The sequence below is a fragment of the Ictidomys tridecemlineatus genome, chromosome 5 (genome assembly GCF_052094955.1).
Source record: "Ictidomys tridecemlineatus isolate mIctTri1 chromosome 5, mIctTri1.hap1, whole genome shotgun sequence".
In the NCBI taxonomy this organism is placed as follows: domain Eukaryota; kingdom Metazoa; phylum Chordata; class Mammalia; order Rodentia; family Sciuridae; genus Ictidomys; species Ictidomys tridecemlineatus.
Genome location: NC_135481.1, coordinates 173,777,826 through 173,795,230, shown reverse-complemented (window position 1 = coordinate 173,795,230; position 17,405 = coordinate 173,777,826). Strand labels below are relative to the sequence as shown.

At 46.8% G+C, this 17,405-nt stretch overlaps 1 protein-coding gene across 1 annotated transcript in view; it reads right to left on the bottom strand.

Moving 5' to 3' along the window:
* Positions 1 to 17,405, bottom strand: part of LOC144364820 (signal-regulatory protein beta-1-like) — a 28,058-nt gene that overhangs the window by 6,888 nt on the left and 3,765 nt on the right. Inside the window, exons 2-4 of the mRNA XM_078051548.1 lie at positions 5,627 to 5,980; positions 1,434 to 1,751; positions 640 to 954 (exon numbers count right to left, since the gene is read on the bottom strand). Of these exons, the coding sequence (XP_077907674.1) occupies positions 640 to 954; positions 1,434 to 1,751; positions 5,627 to 5,980 (987 nt within the window). The remainder of the gene's footprint in view (positions 1 to 639; positions 955 to 1,433; positions 1,752 to 5,626; positions 5,981 to 17,405) is intronic.

Below are 17,405 nucleotides of genomic sequence, written 5' to 3'. Positions count from 1 at the left end.
CTGCTCCTTCCGGGGGGCAAACATATTGAGGCTATGGTTTCTGGAGGTGGCTGGCTGTGTTTCATGTACCACCTGGCAGGTGACCCCCACGTCCCCACTCTGCACACAGGAGTTCACAAGGAGCCCACTAATGTGGTTACAGGTCGCATCCTTGTTCTCTGTGACGACTGAGGCCGTTTCCATCTTGGACACATGTCCATTCTACAACCAGGTCACTTGCAAGCTCAGGAGGTAGAACTTCTTTCCCTGGCAGGTGACCAGCACCTGGTTCTGTCACTGTGTGTTTTGAGGGGCCCCTCAATGTGGGTGGAAAGAGAGGAACAGAGAGAGGGCCATGAGGATATGACATGTGTCCGGTGAAGAAGGCAAGTGGTGGCGGCCAGGACAGGCCCATCCCCCGTCCTCCCTTCCTCCTTAGTGTCCCTGTTTGAAGGCCCCATGAGATGTGTGCCCAACCCCACAGAGGAGACCCCCAGAGTGGGGTGTGGGGAGCTGACTAAGACGCTGCTGTGTTCCCAGGCCCTGGGTGCCCTGGGAGAAGGAGGGGTCACTGCTCTCACGTCACAACACACAGAGTCAAGATGAAGTTTAAAGCATTCAATCAGTTAGGAGAGGCCTCACCGTGGGTGTTGTCCATACCTTCCTCCCTGGGGCCAGCAGAGACCTGCAGGGTGTAGCTCCTGGTGGTGGCTGGCTGCCCGTCATGCTCCACCCGGCAGGTGAACGTCACGTCCTCCCTGTGCACAGAGGAGTTGACCAGCAGCCAGCTCGTCAGGTTGAAGGTCCCGTCCTTGTTCTCTGAGCGGGTTGAGGCTGTCTCTGTCCTGGACACATTTCCATTCTCCACCCAGGTCACCTGTAGGCTCTGGGGGTAGAAGTGCTTCACCTGGCAGGTGACGTTCACCTGGTTCCCAGCCATGGTGGGCTGTGGGGTGACCTCCACGGTGGGTGGAACTGAAACAGCACAGGCAGAAGCTGTGACCTTATGGGACAGATGCTGAGCTCCTCCCAGCAGGGCAAGGGCCTCCCTCGGGACAGGGCCAGGCATGCAGAGGGGCTCAGACACTGGGGGTTTGCACAGGAGTGAATCACTAACCACAGGGCCTGCCACCCACAGGTGCCAAGTGACCAGCAGCTCCCCTGAAGGTAAGTGAGTGAGGCGGACAGGCTGCCTGCAGGAAGTGAGCAAATAGATGAAACCTCCTGCACGTCAAGGCTCGGCTCTGGGAGGAGCTCAGCAGTGGTAGTTGCTGATGGTCAATGAAATGAAGCCACCAGCACATGCTGGCCACAGGGCAGTGGTCCACATGTGATGGCAGGGGACAGCACTGCTGGGAGCTAGAGCCCAGGCCACTGAGGTCCTGGCCAAGGCCCCTGGGGAGCAGCAGGCTGGGTGGGCAGTGTGGGCTGAGGTGGGGAGCAGGGTCCTGTACCTCGGATGGTGTCAGACAACTTGGCAGTCCCACGAAGAGGGCTCCCCCATAGGGTGACATGGGCCACCTCACAGATGACCTGAGAGTGGACATCTCCAGGGGCCAGGGTCACCTGGGCTGTGCTGGATACACTGTAGGACACACTTTCTCCCGTGGGGTGCACGCTGGTCTGGGTGTGCGAGAGCTCATTCCCATTTCTGAACCACTTGAGGGTGATGTTCCGGGGGGAGAAGCCGTGGGACTCGCAGGTGAAGCTCACCATCTGCCCAGGTGTGGCCCTGGTCCCAGGACCCGATACCATGGGGGGAGAAGGTCTGGCTGTGAAGGGGATTGACAGACAAGTGAGATGATCGGGAGGCCCCTTCTAAGCACAAGTGAGTGACGCTGTTAAGGATCGTCTTTGATGTTATTGTTGGTGTTCTTATTTGCTGTGCTGGGGATTGAGCCCAGGTGCATGCTAAGCACATGCTCTGTCACTGGGCTACACCCACAATGACAAGACAAGATGTTTTTAATGCTCCTAATAAAGCTCTCTGGGTGCTGAGTGTCCCCGTGTGGTGTCCCTACCCTCATGTCCCTGAGTGAGCACAGCTGTCTGGCAACACAGTGAGGAATGTCAGCCCAGGTGCTGCTCCAGGCCTGAGGTCAGAGCCTTCCTCTCAGCACCAGAGCATCGCTACCAACTTAGGCCCAGGCAAGAGCTCACTGCCCTGTCTCACTCTTAGTTAACAACTGTGTCCTGCTGGCCTGACCTGGAATGCTTGACACCAAGGGGAGTCATATTTAGAAACAAATGCAGGGGACAAACAGTACCAGGACACCAAAGTGAACATGGGGACCAGCTCTCCATGCTGAGACCTGGCCCAGCACCTCATCTGTGGGATGGGGTGGTTGGCAAATCTCCTCCCAGGCCACACTGAGCACAGCTGGCTTTGGGTCACACAGAGCTGCCCCTGGAATCTCAGCAAACGGTAGGGCCTGTTGTCCAGAGACTGGGGAGGCTGAGGCTGGAGGACTGCAATGTCCAGACCAGACTGGGAAACCTAGAGAGAACCTTCCTCAAAATAAATAATAAAAAATGCTGAGGATGTAGCTCAGTCTTAAAATGCCCCAGTTTCAATCCTCAGCGCGCGGACACACACACACACACACACACACACACACACACACACACACCCAGGTCCCTCCTTCTCCCTGACTTTGTTCTGAGCAGGGCTCGTCCACAGGGGGTTCTGAACTCAGCCCACTTGTTCCTCTTTCCACCAACATGCCATGGGCCTCACCTGGGCCAAGACCCGGATGTGAGAGGGAGAGGATGAAGGGGTGCTTTCTGAATGTGGGCTTCCCTGGGTCACTTGGCATTGGAGTCACAGGTCACTGAACAGGGATGAGTTCATAACTGATGGCTAATTACAACACATGCAGACCCAGGCCCCTGAACAGGTCCTCAGGGCACTCAGGGGAGAGCATCAGGAGGCTGCTTGCCTGTGGACGGGTCCTCAGACGGGTCCCTTGGTGTCTCCAAATTGCTCACCACCACCCAGCACCTTCTACAGCTGTCGCCAGGATGAAGGTTTGTATCAGCAAATGTTGAGCTCCCTGCCTGACATGCACCCATCCCAGAGGGCACAATGTGCAGGGTGTCACTGAAGAAGTGGAGTCACCCAGACCACAGCAGCCTGGAAGGCCCTACAGGGGTTAGGGACTCTGTGGCCACTTATCAGGAGCTGCTCAGCATTTTACGGCTGGCCTGAGCCCCCAGAGCCCCTCAGCTCTTGATAACCACCTCCGTGAGGAGGTCCTAGTGAGAGTCCATTATGGGAAAAGGCTCAGAGAAGGGCATGGCCAGCCAAGGGCACCAGGCTGGGGGAGAGGGAAGAGATCAGACTGCTCTCATCCACACAGAGGATAAGGCAACACCTTTTTTTATTTTTTTCCTGCTGAGGTTCCTTGACCCCGTTGGCAGAATTCTTAAAAGCACCACCCTGCAAGAGGAGCTTAAAGGCAAGGCACAGCTCTGGCATGCAGTAGGAGCCTAATACATGACACCTGTGGCTGTATCCTCACTTGTTCTGAAAGCACACATACATTCTTCAGAAGCCAGAGGAGCAACAAATGCAGTGGGGACCCTCCATCCTGTTCCTGCAGCCCCCAGGATGACCTGTGTGAGAGGAGGAGCAGACACCACAGGATGACGGGGCTCCACCTGTTTCCCTGCGCCCCCCCCCCCAGGGACTGAGAGTCTACCCAGGGCCTCAGGGTGCTCAGCAGGAACCAGCACTGAGCTGCACCCCCACCCTCTCCCTGTGTTCTTAAGAGTCCCCACAGGAAACAAGGTGGCAAAGGGCTTCTCACATCATGAACAGCATCACAGGGGTTTCATCCAGAGAAGCTGTTTCCATAAAGTGGGGCTCTGTGAAGGGACAAGGGACAGATGCCTCAGTGACATTCTGGGACACCAAGGCAGGGAGCGCTGTATGCTGAAGAGCCAGGGCTCCTTGGTTTCAGCTCCTGTTCAGAGGCAACGTGTGTCAGATGTGGGCTCTGGGGTGACACTGGATCTAGGGGGCTCCATTGGGAGACCCTGCCACAGGCCCAGGGAGCTAAGCCCAGCACTTGCTGTTCAGCAGCATCCACACCCGAGAAGGCTCCCGTGCTCTCCTTCATTGCCAGAGGAAAGAACCCCAGCTTTCCTTCCGTGTCTTCAGGACGTCTACCTCCAGAGTCCACAGCCCTGGCCATGTGTCAGAAACTTCTGGAATAAGTGAAAACTTCAGAAGCCCAGAACCTCCTCAGACTTTTTAAAGCAACAATTCATAGGTGAAGCCTGGGTCTGGGAGTCTTTGTGTTCAGGTTCCCCCATGATTCCTATGCACAGCCAGTGGGGAGCCCCCGACCCCACCCACCATGACAACAGGAGCCTCAATAACATCTCCCCAGGGAGAAGAAGAAGGCTTTTGCCCTTATAGAAACAACAGAGCAGCTCTGTGTGTCCTGCTGGGGCATCTCCCTATAGAGAGAGATGTGGCTGACACTCAGCAGAGGTTCCCCACTCACTGTGGCTTCAGGGTGTGAATGTGAGTGGCACCTGAACCTGTGGGAGAGGGAGGAGGAGCATGGACGCAGCTCCCTGCCCAGTGGGTCAGGTCAGGGTCTGTGTTGAGCCCCTCCTGTGCCCTGGCCCCTGTGTGGGGACAGTGTCTATTCCCAGGGCAGCAGGAGCCTGGGCTGGAGTCAGGTTGGGCTCTGTCCCCTCCTGGCATTAATGTGCTGTGTGAGAGAGGGCCTGCTGGGCCTCCAGCTCCCCAGGTCAACAGGGGTGGGCACAGGGGTGAAGGTCCATGTGTGCTGACCACCTCAGCCTCGTGGCTTAGGAGGGGCATGCAGGGCCTCTTGCAGGAACCACACAGTGAGCACCTGTGCTTCCTGAACTGGGACCCCTGTGTCACCCACATGGAGAACACTCCCTGAGTGAGTGACCCAGCTCTGCTCCTACCCTGCGGGGCCTGTGAGGGCTGGTCCCTGAGACACAGGGATTTACAGGCAGACCCAGGGCAAAGGCCCAGCCTCTTGGCAGCTCCTCCACCAGGGCCCCAGGTCTACAGGGAACCTGATCCTGTCAGAATCCTCTCAAGTGCTGTTCCAGGAGGGGAAGGAAGGAAAGATGCCCTCCCCCTCCCTGCTCTGGAGGCCTGGTCCTCAGGGAGGGACAGGAACAGTAGCCTGTGGGAGGAGAACTTTACCTGCTCTGCTCCCAGCACTTTCCAGAGCATCCAGAGTGCAGATTGGCACACAGTGGGTCCTGGGTGCAGGTGGTATAAAGAGAAGGCTCACCCCCACAGGGCAGTGCTCTCTGAAGGCAGCACACGTGGTCTGGCTCTGTGATTGGCAAGTCCCTCAAACCCTCAGAGCCCTCAGCTGGGGAGCCACAGGGCAGGCCAGACTGGAAAAGGGCAGGGCTGTGGAGCAGGCAGGTGAGGGGTGCAGGTGCCCCCCATTTACCAGCCATGGAGCCTGGACCACATAGCACGGCCTCCACAGGCCTCTGCCTCCCTGACCTGCAGAAGGGGTGACAGCAGGTCATGACATGAGCACCCAGTGCTGCTCCTGCTTCTCAGCTGTGGTCCCCAGGGTGGAGGGCGTGACCCTGACCCCCTGTCCCACCCCAGGGAGGAGGAGGCAGCTGCACTCACCTCGCACAGACAACTCGGTGCCTGGTCCAGACTTGTACTCCTTCTCAACAGGGGTCGATTTCTGGAACTTCACACAGTAGTAGGTGCCGGCGTCTGCTGGGGTGACATTACTGATGCGGATGGAAAAGTCCTTGTTGTCCCTCTTTGTGGCATCTGAGACATTTGTGACTCGGGGGAAGTGGCCTTCTTTGAAGTTGTAGATCAACTCCCTGCCTGGCCCTGTCCCCTTAAACCACTGGATGGGCCCCACAGGGAGCAGGGAGGTCACAGTGCAGTGCAGAGTGGCCGACTCTCCAGCAGCGACAGACACTGACTTCTGAGGCTGGATCACCTGCAGCTCCTGTGCAGCCGCTCCTGGGGGAGACACAGGGTGGTCACTGCTCATCCTGGGGATCCCCTTGGTTTATCACGTGGTATCAGCAAAGCCTGTCACTGACTGAGTGCCCACAGAGTGGCCTTGAGCTCAGCACAGGGCGTGTCCTCACACTGAGCCTCCCCTGGCTGCACCTCCACACTGTGAGACACCTGCCCCTGAGGCCCAGAGCCCTGAGCAAGGTGGAGGGAGGGGACTTGAGGGCCTGAGCCCTCCCCTGAGCTCTCCTGTGTCACCAACTGTTTGTTGATCTTCCCTTTCTGACCACAAGGTTTCTGGCACTTCATGGACCAAGACATCAGGTTATGTCATGTGGCTCTTGAGTCCCCTGAGTATTGGGAAAGTGGTGGGTACCATTAGTGGGACATGCATTTGACTGTGAGTCTTGGCTCAGCTCCCTGTTCCACAGAGATGCCAGCTCTTGTTTCAGGTCCCTCCTTCAGCCTGCAGTGATGATAGGACATACCAACATGAACGTGCAGCTCAAGGATGAAAGAAAACAGTGCTGAAGCCCCTCACATATCTCCCCACAGCACAACCACATTGTACTCTCCCTGGCTGACCCCAATGGCTCCACCATGTCGCACAGCCCTCTGTCCCGCTGGCTGTCCTGTGCCCTGGGTGTGCAGCTCTCTGTCACTTTTCCAGAGAGGAAAATGCTCTCCAACTCAGAGTACTGCTCCCATCCCAACCCCAAGAATACCCATGAGATACCAGCTCCTAGCCTTGACCCAGGCTGCAGAATCATCCTACCATTGGAATCTGGAACACCAGACCCTGTGAATTGGCTCTTTGCCAGTGCACTGTGTGGGAATGTGATTGGAGGAAGGACCCCTACTGGAGGGTGTGTAGTTCCATGAGGAGCTGAGTGTCCACTGCTGAGTGCTCCTGTGAGAGTCCAGGGGGCAGAGGGCCACACAACAGTTGGATGAGCCTGTTCACAGTGTCCACCACCTGGTGAGTGGCATTGATGAGAAAGGTAACTGGTTCTATTCCTTCTTGGCTCCACATGGTCCCCCTCCCAAGGACAGTCCTCTGTTACCCCCCCCCAAATGTCCATGCTGCTCTGGGGGCAGCCCCTTCTCTGCTGCTTCCTGGATGCTGCTGTTCTCCACCTCCCACCCTGTCCATGGCTGCCATCAAGGTGATGGGTGGATCCTGGTACAAGGAGAACAGGGGAAGGAATAGTTTGAGCCCTCTCTCCTTCAGATGCCCAAAGATATAATTTGAGGTTATAAATCACCCTGGGCAATGTGCGAGGACTTTGAGGTGACAGGCTAAGAGTCTCTCCCTTTAAATTAAATAGTCTCACAAGGCACAGTGGTACCCAGAGGCTTGGGAGGCTGAGGCAAGAAGACCTCTAGTTCAAAGCCAGCTTCAGCAAAAGTGAGATACTAAGCAACTCAGTGAGTCCCTGCCTCTAAATATAATACAAAATAGGGCTGGGGTGTGGCTCAGTGGTGAGTGCCCCTGAGTTCAATCTCCAGTAACCACCCTCCACCCCCCCCAAAAAAGTTAAATGGTCAAAAATAAAGAATGTGTAAGACATACTTGTGTCCACTATTGCTCCTCAGGATGACAACCCCTGTCCCTGTGCATTAGTCAGCTTTGAATCCTGTGATCAAATACCTGACAAGATCAACTAAGGGAGGAAAGACTATTTGGGGCTCACCAGTTTCAGAGGCCAGTCTACTGTCAACTGGCACCATGTGGGACGTCCATGACAGGATGAAAGTCCATGGATGGAAGAAGGAGAAGAAGAAGGGGAAGGGGGAGGAGGAGTAGGAGAAGGAGAAAGAGGAAGGCAGTGGTGGTGGGAAGAGCAAGTGGACATGGAGATCCAGGGACAACTACTTCCTTCAGACAGTCCACACCTGCACAGAGTTCCCACCACATTGTGACTGAATCTCTCTCCTGTTAGAATGGCCATCACCAAGAATCTAAAATATAGATGATAGTGAGGATGTGGGAAAAGGAACTCTCACTAACTGTTAGTGAAAATGTCAACTAGTACACCCACTATGTAAGTCAGTGTGGAGGTTCTTCAAGAAACTAAAAACACAACCAGTGTATGAGGAAATCTAGTACTGCTTGGTATCTATCTTAAAGAATTAAACTCAGTACAGAGTAGAGAAGTGTCGAGGCACATGCGTACATATTGTCATGGTTTAGACATGAGGAGACCCTCACCAGCTCATGTGAGACAATGCAAGAAATCAGTTTAGGGTTGAAATGACTGGGTTATGAGAGCCTTCACCTAGGCAGGGTCTTAGTCCCCTCATAGGGATTAGCTCAGGGGTGAGTGCAAGCAGGTCTGGTGTGGCTCAAGGAGGTGGGTCCACAGAGGCATGCCTGTGGGGTCCATATGTGGTCCTTGTAGGGAGCTCTATCTCTCTCCCTCTCTGCTTCTTGGTGGCCATGTCCTGACCTGCTTATGCTGCTACAGACTCCTGGTATAATGTTGTGCCTCGACTCTATCCCTGAGGAATGGAGCCTCTATAGGAGGAGACCTCTGAAATTGTGAGCCCAAATTAATCATTTCCTCCTCCAATTATTCGTGTCTAATCTTGGGATCATGGCAAAAAAGATGACTTAGACACCCATGCTTATCACAGCACAACGCACAATAAGCAAGTCATGGAATCACCTCAGTGTCTCTCAAATGGTGAAGGCTAAAGAAACTGTGCTACATTTACACAGTAAATTTTTATTCAGCCCATTTTATTCAGGAGAAAGAATGTATCTGGAGAACATCATGTCAAGCAAAATAGGCCAAACTCAGAGAGACAAGTAATGTTTTCTTCCATATGTGGAAAATAGAGGGAAAAAAGAGGGCTTCATGAAAGCGTGGTGCTCAGAGCAGCGGCTTTAATGGAGATTTCACGCAGCTTGTTAGAGCCCCTTTCAACATTAATCTGTAGTGGACCACTTTGCAAAGCAGCAGAAAGAACAAAGAGTTTGAAAAAGAGATGCTTGGCTCCCAGACGCTTTGCTGCACAGAGCCGCAGGCGCTTTGCCCCCATCTGCTTCCTCTTTCACTTCACTCGGGGCAGAGAAGCTGAATGTGTAATCAGCAGTGGATTGTAAGTACCTGAGGCAAAGAAAGCTCGGTGTGCCCCGCCTTCTTTTTTTTTTAATATTTTCTATACAGGGAGAGTTTGTGGATTGGGATTGTTGACTGGGCTATGGTTTCGGTGCCAAAAATCCACTCCGCGGGAACTGCCATTTGCTTTCTGCTTGCTGTCTTGATGGCTCTGTCTAAAGTGTCCAGCAGCCGCATCTAGAGTTTGGAACTGGGCTGCGTGCAGAGCCCTGTCCTCCAAAGGCTGGACCACGGCTTCAAGCGCCTCGGTCACCTGTTTGTCGCTGCACCTTCGGGCAGAGCCTGCTCTGGGGTCGTTCTGCATCCCCCTGTGAGGGGACCCGTGCTCCTGAGGAGGGGGATGGAGAGCCGCGGCGGCAGCCACTTGGACCCCGGGAGACGGGCACCTGGCCGAGGAGCGGCGGGCGGCAGCACCGCTAAGGTTGCGGACGATCGCAGCGCCCGTGAGCGTGGCCCAGAGGCGGAGGTGACGGCAGCAGGGTTTCAGTTCTAGAAATCTGGACTGGAAACAGAAGCAGCAGTTTGTATAATCCCAAGATCTTGCTTATGCCAAGAAGCTGTAAGGGTAATATGAATATCATTGAGGAGATCTAACATGGCGGCAAGCACAGAGAGATCAAGTCTCTGACCTCTTCAACTGCACGGGCATAGGGAGCTGTAAATTATCTAAAGGCTGTTTGCTCAGGATCACTAGGCAATGCTGAGCTGACGTGGATCTGGGACGTACAGTCTAGGCCCCTTAGAAAACACACACAGAGCCCGGATCAGCTGCATTAAAGCTCCAGTTCCCCTGCTTCTCGTGACTCAGCACTAACGATCCCGCTGAAATAAGTGGTCAGCCCTTCTGAACTTAGAGGTAAAAGCCCAACCGAGCCTTCATAGGCAGTGGCCACAGGACTGAAAAGGGGATTGGGAGAGATAGTCAGGACACACCTGTTGCATTGGTCACCCGGCAAAGGGAACGAACGGTCACCATTTGCATGGGATACCACCTTGGCAGAGAACTGACGTCACGGGCAGAGGAAATAACTTCATTGAAACCAGCAAGACAGGTGAGCACGGCCTGGCTTGAGGAACCACAAGAGAAGGCCCTAGGCACTCAGGATTGGAGACCCGCCCAGTCTGGGAGGAAGAGCTGCTGCACAGTGATTGGTTTCCACCTATTGAGAGGAGAAGCTTGACCCAGTGGGCACAGCTCCACCTACTGGAAGAGAAGTTAATGGAACTCTAGGTCTACATTTATTATTATTATTATTATTATTATTATCATTTTTTTCTCTTTTTTTTTTCTTTTTCTTTCATTTTCAATTTTTGTTTTTGTTGTTGTTGTTGTTTAACTTTTTTTAATGTTTTTTTCTTTTTCTTTTTTAATTTTTTTATTTTATTATTATTTTTTAATTTTAATTTTAATTTTTTTATTATCATTATTATTTTTGTAAAAATGATTTTTTCTCTTTTCTTTCTTTCTTTATTGTCTAATTTGTTTGTTTGTTTTTGTTTCTTTTGTCTCTTCATTTTTTTTCAATTTTCTTATCCCCCCTTCCTTGAATTCTACCTGCCTACTCTCATTCTCTTTAGTGACTTCTTCCCTTCCCCTTCTAATATCTTTCCTCTCAAGCACCAAATAAATTTAAAAGAGTAAACAATAACTCAGCACTCAAACAGAACAAGAAGTAACATGACCAGCATAAAATAGCAAGGAAGAAAAGGACTACAAACAATGAAGGACAGCCTAAATATTCAGGAGGATCTAGAGTCACCAGAAAAATGGTCACATAAGGAACTCAAGGAATACCTTAGACAGATGGAATGGAACCTTAAAGAGGATACGAGACAGCAAATCCAAACAGTGAAAGAACACATTGAAAATGAATTTCATAAACAGATAAAAGAAGAAGTTAAGCATCTTTATCAGGAGATAGAGATTATTTAAAAAAATCAAACAATAATTCTAGAAATGAAGGAAACGATAAACCAAATTAAAAACTCAATTGAGAGTATCACTAACAGAGTGGAGCAAGTAGAAGCCAGAACATCAGATAATGAAGACAAAATATATCATCTTGAAAAGAGTCTAGCCAACTCAGAAAGGCTGGTTAAAAATCACGAGAAAAACATCCAAGAGATAGGGGATAACATAAAAAAACCAAATCTACGAGTCATCGGGATAGAGGAAGGTACAGAGATTCAAACCAGGGGAATGAGTAACCTGCTGAATGAAATAATTATAGAAAACTTTTCAGAAATAAAAAAGGAAACAGATATACAAATTGTAGATGCATACAGGACACCGAGCACACAAAATCACAGTAGACCAACGCCAAGACACATCCTTATGAAGATATCCAATATACAGAACAAAGAGAAAATATTAAAACCAACAGGAGAAAGGAGGCAGATCACATTCAGGGGTAAATCAATAAGGTTAACAACGGATTTTTCATCACAGACGCTGAAAGCGAGAAGATCCTGGAACAACGTATTTCAAACACTGAAAGACAATGGATGCCAACCAAGAATTCTGTATCCAGCAAAATTAAGCTTCAGGTACGACAACAAAATAAAAATCTTTCATGATAAACAAAAGCTAAAAGAATTTGCAGCCAGAAAACCAGCATTGCAAAGCATCTTGAGCAAAACACTACACGAGGAAGAAATGAAAAACAATAACCAAAACCATCAGTGAGAAGTGCCTCTATAAAGTCAGAGGGCGGGGGAAAGCTAACCTTGGAGAAACAAACTAAAAGAAGATAAATAATCAAACATGGCTGGAAGTACAAACCATATATCAATAGTAACTCTAAACGTTAATGGCTTAAACTATCCAATAAAGCAACATAGGCTAGTAACATGGATTAAAAAAACCAAATCCAACACTATGCTGCCTCCAGGAGACACATCTGATTGGAAAAGACATACACAGGCTGAAGGTGAAAGGTTGGGAAAAAATATACCACGCACACAGTCCTCGCAAGCAAGCAGGGGTGCCCATCCTCATATCGAATAAAATCAACTTCAAGACTAAGTTAATCAAAAGGGATAAGGAAGGACATTATATACTGTTAAAAGGAACCATTCGCCAACAAGACATAACAATTATCAATATTTATGCACCAAATAATGGTGCTGCGACGTTCATAAAACAAATTCTCCTCAAGTTCAAGAATCAAATAGACCACAACACAATAATTATAGGTGACTTCAACAAACCTCTCTCACCATTGGACAGATCCTCCAAACAAAAGTTGAATGAAAAAACTATAGAACTCAATATCACAATCAACAACCTAGACTTAACTGACATATATAGAATATATCAACCAACATCAAGTAGATATACTTTTTTCTCAGCAACACATGGATCCTTCTCAAAAATAGACCATATATTATGCCACAGGGGAACCCTCAGTTAATATACAGGGGTGGAGATAATACCATGCATTTTATCTGATCATAATGGAATGAAACTGGAAATCAATGATAAAAGAAGGAAGGAAAAATCCTACACCATATGGAAAATGAACAATATGTTACTGAATGATCATTGGGATACAGAAGACATAAAGGAGGAAATCAAAAAATTCTTAGAGATAAATGAAAATACAGAAACAACATATTGGAATCTATGAGACACAATGAAAGCATTTTTAAGAGGGAAATTCATCGCCTGGAGGTGATTCCTCAAAAAAAGGAAAAACCCACAAATAAATGTGCTCACACTTCATCTCAAAGCCCTAGAAAAGGAAGAGCAAAACAACAGCAAATGTAGCAGAAGGCAAGAAATAATTAAAATCAGAGCGGAAATCAATGAAATTGAAACAAAAGAAACTATTGAAAAAATTAACAAAACTAAAAGTTGGTTCTTTGAAAAAATAAATAAGATCAACAGACCCTTAGCCATGCTAATGAAGAGAAGAAGAGAGAGAACTCAAATTACTAACATACAGGACGAAAAAGGCAATATCAAACAGATGCTACAGAAATACAGAAGACAATTAGAAATTATTTTGAAAACCTATATTCCAATAAAATAGAAGATAGTGAAGACATCAATAAATTCCTTAAGTCATATGATTTGCCCAGACTTGAGTCAGGAGGATACCCACAACCTAAACAGACCAATATCAATAGATGAAATAGAAGAAGCAATCAAAAGACTTCCAACAAAGAAAAGCCCAGGACCGGATGGGTATACAGCGGAGTTTTACAAATTCTTTAAAGAAGAATTAATACCAATACTTTTCAAGTTATTTCAGGAAATAGAAAAAGAGGGAGCTCTGCCAAATTCATTCTATGTGGCCAAAATCACCCTGATTCCGAAACCAGACAAAGACACCTCAAAGAAAGAAAACTACAGACCAATTTCTCTGATGAACATAGATGCAAAAATCCTCAATAAAATTCTGGTGAATCGAATACAAAGGCACATCAAAAAAATTGTGCACCATGATCAAGTAGGATTCATCCCTGGGATGCAAGGATGGTTCAATATACAGAAATCAATAAATGTTATTCACCACATCAATAGACTTAAAGATAAGAACCATATGATCATCTCAATAGATGCAAAAAAACCATTCGACAAAGTACAGCATCCCTTTATGTTCAAAACACTCAAAAAACTAGGGATAACAGGAATTTACCTCGACATTGTAAAAGCTATCTATGCTAAGCCTCAGGCTAGCATCATTCTCAATGGAGAAAAATTGAAGGCATTCCCCCTTAAATCTGGAACAAGACAGGGATGCCCTCTATCACCACTTCTATTCAATATAGTTCTCGAAACACTGGCCAGAGCAATTAGACAGATGAAAGAAATTAAAGGCATAAAAATAGGAAAAGAAGAACTTAAATTATCACTATTTGCGGGAGACATGATTCTATACCTAGAAGACCCAAAAGGGTTTACAAAGAAACTACTAGAACTAATAAATGAATTCAGCAAAGTGGCAGGATATAAAATCAACACGCATAAATCAAAGGCATTTCTGTATATCAGCGACAAAACTTCTGAAACGGAAATGAGGAAAAACACTCCATTCACAATATCCTCCAAGAAAATAAAATACTTGGGAATCAACCTGACAAAAGAGGTGAAAGTTTTATACAATGAAAACTACAGAACCCTAAAGAGAGAAGTAGAAGAAGATCTTAGAAGATGGAAAAATATACCCTGTTCATGGATAGGCAGAACTAACATTATCAAAATGGCGATATTACCAAAAGTTCTCTATAGGTTTAATGCAATGCTAATCAAAATACCAATGGCATTTCTTGTAGAAATAGATAAAGCAATCATGAAATTCATATGGAAAAATAAAAGACCCAGAATAGCAAAAGCTATTCTAAGCAGGAAGTGTGAATCAGGCGGTATAGCGATACCAGATTTCAAACTATATTACAGAGCAATAGTGACAAAAACAGCGTGGTACTGGTACCAAAACAGGCGGGTGGACCAATGGTATAGAATAGAGGACACAGAGACTACTCCACAAAGTTACAACTATCTTATATTTGATAAAGGGGCTAAAAGCATGCAATGGAGGAAGGATAGCATCTTCAATAAATGGTGTTGGGAAAACTGGAAATCCATATGCAACAAAATGAAACTGAATCCCTTTCTCTCGCCATGCACAAAAGTTAACTCAAAATGATCAAGGAGCTTGATATCAAATCAGAGACTCTGCGTCTGATTGAAGAAAAAGTTGGCTCTGATCTACATATTGTGGGGTTGGGCTCCAAATTCCTTAATAGGACACCCATAGCACAAGAGTTAATAACAAGAATCAACAAATGGGACTTACTTAAACTGAAAAGTTTTTTCTCAGCAAGAGAAACAATAAGAGAGGTAAATAGGGAGCCTACATCCTGGGAACAAATTTTTACTCCTCACACTTCAGATAGAGCCCTAATATCCAGAGTATACAAAGAACTCAAAAAATTAAACAAGAAGGAAACAAATAACCCAATCAACAAATGGGCCAAACACCTGAACAGACACTTCTCAGAGGAGGACATACAATCAATCAACAAGTACATGGAAAAATGCTCACCATCTCTAGCAGTCAGAGAAGTGCAAATCAAAACCACCCTAAGATACCATCTCACTCCAGTAAGATTGGCAGCCATTATGAAGTCAAACAACAACAAGTGCTGGCGAGGATGTGGGGAAAAGGGTACTCTTGTACATTGCTGGTGGGACTGCAAATTGGTGCGGCCAATTTGGAAAGCAGTATGGAGATTCCTGGGAAAGCTGGGAATGGAACCACCATTTGACCCAGCTATTGCCCTTCTCGGACTATTCCCTGAAGACCTTAAAAGAGCGTACTACAGGGATACTGCCACATCGATGTTCATAGCAGCACAATTCACAATAGCTAGACTGTGGAACCAACCCAGATGCCCTTCAATAGATGAATGGATTAAAAAAAATGTGGCATTTACACACCATGGAGTACTACACAGCACTAAAAAATGACAAAATCATGGAATTTTCAGGGAAATGGATGGCACTAGAGCAGATTATGCTTAGTGAAGCTAGGGAATCCCTAAAAAACAAATACCAAATGTCTTCTTTGATATAATGAGAACAACTAAGAATAGAGCAGGGAGGAAGAGCAAGAAGAAAAGATCAACATTTAACAGATACATTAGGCGGGAGGGAAAAAGAGAGAAAAGGGAAATTGCATGGTAATGGAGGCAGACCCTCATTGTTATACAAAATTACACATAAGAGGTTGAGAGGGGAACAAGAAAATAAACAAGGAGAGAAATGAAATACAGTAGATGGGGAAGAGAGAGAAAATGGGACGGGAGGGGAGGGGGGATAGTAGAGGATAGGAAAGGTAGCAGAATACAACAGTCACTAATATGGCATTATGTAAAAATGTGGATGTGTAACCGATGTGATTCTGCAATCTGTATTTGGGGAAAAATTGGGAGTTCATGACCAACTTGAATCTAATGTATGAAATATGATATGTCAAGAGCTTTGTAATGTTTTGAACAACAAATAAAAAAAAGAAAATACCATCAAAAGCAGATCAACAGAGAAAAGCCCACACTGATGGATTCTCAGTTTAGTTGGAACAGATCTTCAAACAAGCACTAACACCAATGAACCTCAAATTATTCCATGAAATAGAAAGGGAGGGAATCCTTCCAAATTCATTATAGGAGGCTGGTATCACCCTGATAACAAAACTAGATAAAGACACATCAAAAAAAGAAAACTTCAGATCAATATTCCTGATGAACATAGCTGCAAAAATTCTTAATAAAATACTGATAAATAGCATAAAAAAAAACATTAAAAAGATAATGTACCGTGATCATGTGAGGTTCATCCCAGGAATGCAAGGATGGTTCAACATATGGAAATCAATAAACATAATTCATCATGTCAATAGACATAAAGACACGAATCACTTTATTATATCAATGGATACAGAAAAAAAGCATTTGGCAAAATTCAGGATCAATTCATATTCAAAACATTAAAAAACTAGTGATAATGGGAACATACCTCAACATTTTCAAAGTTATATATGCAAAACACAAAGCTAACACCATTCTAAACAACGAAAAGCTGAGAGCATTCCCTCAATAAACTGAAACAAGACAGGGATGCCCTGTCACAACTTTTATTCAACACCTTCCTTGAAACTCTAGCCAGAGCAATTAGACAGAAGAAAGGAGTTAAAGGAATACAGATAGGAAAAGAAGAACGCAAACCATCTCTCTTTGCCACTGACATAATTCTATATGTAGAAGATTCAAAAAATTACACATCTACATTGAAAAGTATTCTACAATGAAAAGTCCAAAATATGAAAGAAAGAAATTGAATAAGACCTTAGAGTGTGGAAAGATTCCCCCCACTTGCTTGGACAAGCAGAGCTAATACTGTCATGATGGCTCTACTACCAAAGCACTGTGCCTAATTAGAACAATACATATTATAATTCCAATAATGTTCTTCATAGAAATAGAAAAAGGAGTTGTGAAAGTTATATGAAAAAAATAAGAATCCCAGAACAGAAAAATAATCCTCAGCAAGAAAAGTGAAGCAGGAGACATCACACCAGATCTTAAATTACACTACAAAACTAAAGTAACAAAAGCAGCATGGTTTCAGCACCAAAACAGACATGAAGACCAATGGCACAGATTGGAAGACAAACAGATGCACCCACACACACAGTTCTCTCATACTAGACAAGGCACCATAAACCTACGCTGGAGAAAAGATAGCCTCTTCCCAAACGGTACTGGCGAAACTGGACAGCTGCATGTAGCAAAAT